This window comes from Capsicum annuum, unplaced genomic scaffold, assembly GCF_002878395.1.
Source record: "Capsicum annuum cultivar UCD-10X-F1 unplaced genomic scaffold, UCD10Xv1.1 ctg14524, whole genome shotgun sequence".
In the NCBI taxonomy this organism is placed as follows: domain Eukaryota; kingdom Viridiplantae; phylum Streptophyta; class Magnoliopsida; order Solanales; family Solanaceae; genus Capsicum; species Capsicum annuum.
In genome coordinates, this window is record NW_025819905.1 from 1 (window position 1) to 1,990 (window position 1,990).

The 1,990-nt window shown below is 44.5% G+C and overlaps 1 protein-coding gene across 1 annotated transcript; it reads right to left on the reverse strand.

The window, feature by feature from the left end:
- Positions 1 to 669: 669 nt before the first annotated feature.
- LOC107854385 (N-glycosylase/DNA lyase OGG1) lies at positions 670 to 1,984 on the reverse strand. The gene is made up of 2 exons (XM_047402030.1): positions 1,875 to 1,984; positions 670 to 1,069 (listed from the first exon to the last, which is right to left on the reverse strand). Exons 1-2 carry the CDS (start codon positions 1,916 to 1,918, stop codon positions 745 to 747), a joined length of 369 nt encoding a protein of 122 aa, XP_047257986.1. The 5' UTR covers positions 1,919 to 1,984; the 3' UTR covers positions 670 to 744.
- Positions 1,985 to 1,990: the final 6 nt, after the last annotated feature.

A 1,990-nucleotide genomic window follows, 5' to 3' on the forward strand; every position in this document is an offset into this window, starting at 1 on the left:
AAGAAACGACCACAGCAACAGCAACAACAGACAACAGACAATGTCCACAAATTCCACGCAAGTCAAGGTACAGGGGCTACTACTAGCATAATACTAAGAATGGAATATGAAATAATGAAATAAAATGGAATATGAAATAACGAAAATAACAAAGGTTAGAAGTCACCGGATTACGCTTGGAGCTGCGGCTGCTGGAGACGGAGCGGCGGGTGGTGGCTGGAGACCAGGCGGCGGCTGGCTAGCTGAAGGCCGAGGTGGGGGGAGGGCTGGCGGACAGGACAGGTAAGGGTGGGGGTGGGGGGGCCGGCGCCGGGGACCGGAGGTCGGGGCCGGCGGTCGGGTCGGGTCGGCGCCGAAGGTCAGCGACGGCGCCGGGGACCGGGGACCGGTGCGAGAGGGAGGGAGAGAGGGTAGGGAGAGAGAGAGAGAGAGAGAGAGCCATTAGAGAGAGAGAGAGCCGTTTGGGCGGCGCCGGGGGCCGAAGGTCGGGCTCGGAGATCGGGCCGGGTCGGCGCCGACGGTCGGCGCCGGCGACGGGGGCCGGTGACCGGTGCGAGCGAGAGAGAGGGTAGGGAGAGGGTGCGAGTGAGAGAGAGAGGGTGGAACACAAAACTCTTTAATTGAAATGGAAGTTCCAACTAAATTCTTTGGTGGAATAATGTGTAATGATTCAAAAGGAACAACAACAACTACTACAATAATAATAATAATAATCTTCTTTAGGTTCCTCTTAATTTGAAATGTTTATAAAAGGGAGAGAACATATCTCATATCTTCTGTGGAATCAAAGGAAAACTCATATGTCAGAAGACGTGATCTCTTAAACAACAAGAAAATATAAATCCCTTGATAGCTAACCTTCCACACATGAGTATCAACAGGAATAGCATGGTGCTGATCTAAAGAGAAGAGAGAAATACATGCTGCAACCTTAGGACCAACACCAGGTAGAGAGCACAGAGAAACAATGGCCTCAGGAAGATCTACTTTGCGAAGTGCAGCAAGCCACTCCGCACCTCCACCAGGCTTTGATTTCAGAGCTTCCACAGTACCAACAATATATTTAGCCCTGCTCATTCAACACAAGATCAGGAACATTATGGATTGCAAATATAACTACAACCTGACATCAGTTGAAATGTGAATAGAAAGTTGAAAGTTTTCTCTTCTACGCAAAATACTCGAAGTTCCTGACAAATTTTCCCTAAATGAGAATGCAAGGAAAAAGGAAAGATGAAACAACCCATTTTAACAGGTTTCAAAAATAATTTATCACCTAACTGTTAACCGAGAAGACTTAGGTAATGCCAAATAGCATTTCAAAGCCACAAGAAATCTTAGCATCTGAAATACATGCACTTCTTTAGTGGGAGTTTGAAACTAAAATAGAAGGAAAAGGAAACTTAATGGAATTTGATGGATTTCAGAAAGGCTTTAAAAAAGAAAAGGGCAGACCAGTGCACCAAAGCTCCCCTTCACCAGTTATATGGTCATATGGTAGCAACTTCACCAATTACTCCAAGGCTCCCCTTCAATTCATAAATTCTTTTGAATAAGCCCATCAATTTCACTGCAATTCCATACACTAGCAACACCTCTTTTATAAATATAATTTTGTTCATTATCAAAAGAAAGACATATGGACCTATTCACGCTAAAGGGTGTGGCCTATTGGTCAATGAAGTAGATTGAAAATGAAGCAGAGACAAAAATACTAAGTGATTTTCTTCTCATCTGTCTTTTCTTGGTGAACAAGAGTTATATGGTACCTTCCCATACCGTGGAATTAATCGAGGTGCATACAAGCTGGCTTATTAAAAAAGTCGTAAGGACCTATTCATATCATAGGACACTTTGATTGGGAAAGAGCTTACCTGTAACCAAAACCAGCAGCTCTTAGCTCTTGTTCAGAAACCATTGCCAACCTTTCTAGCGAAGGAAACTCATAAAACTCAAAACCTCCAACAGTTCCCAAAAAATTCCCCAATGA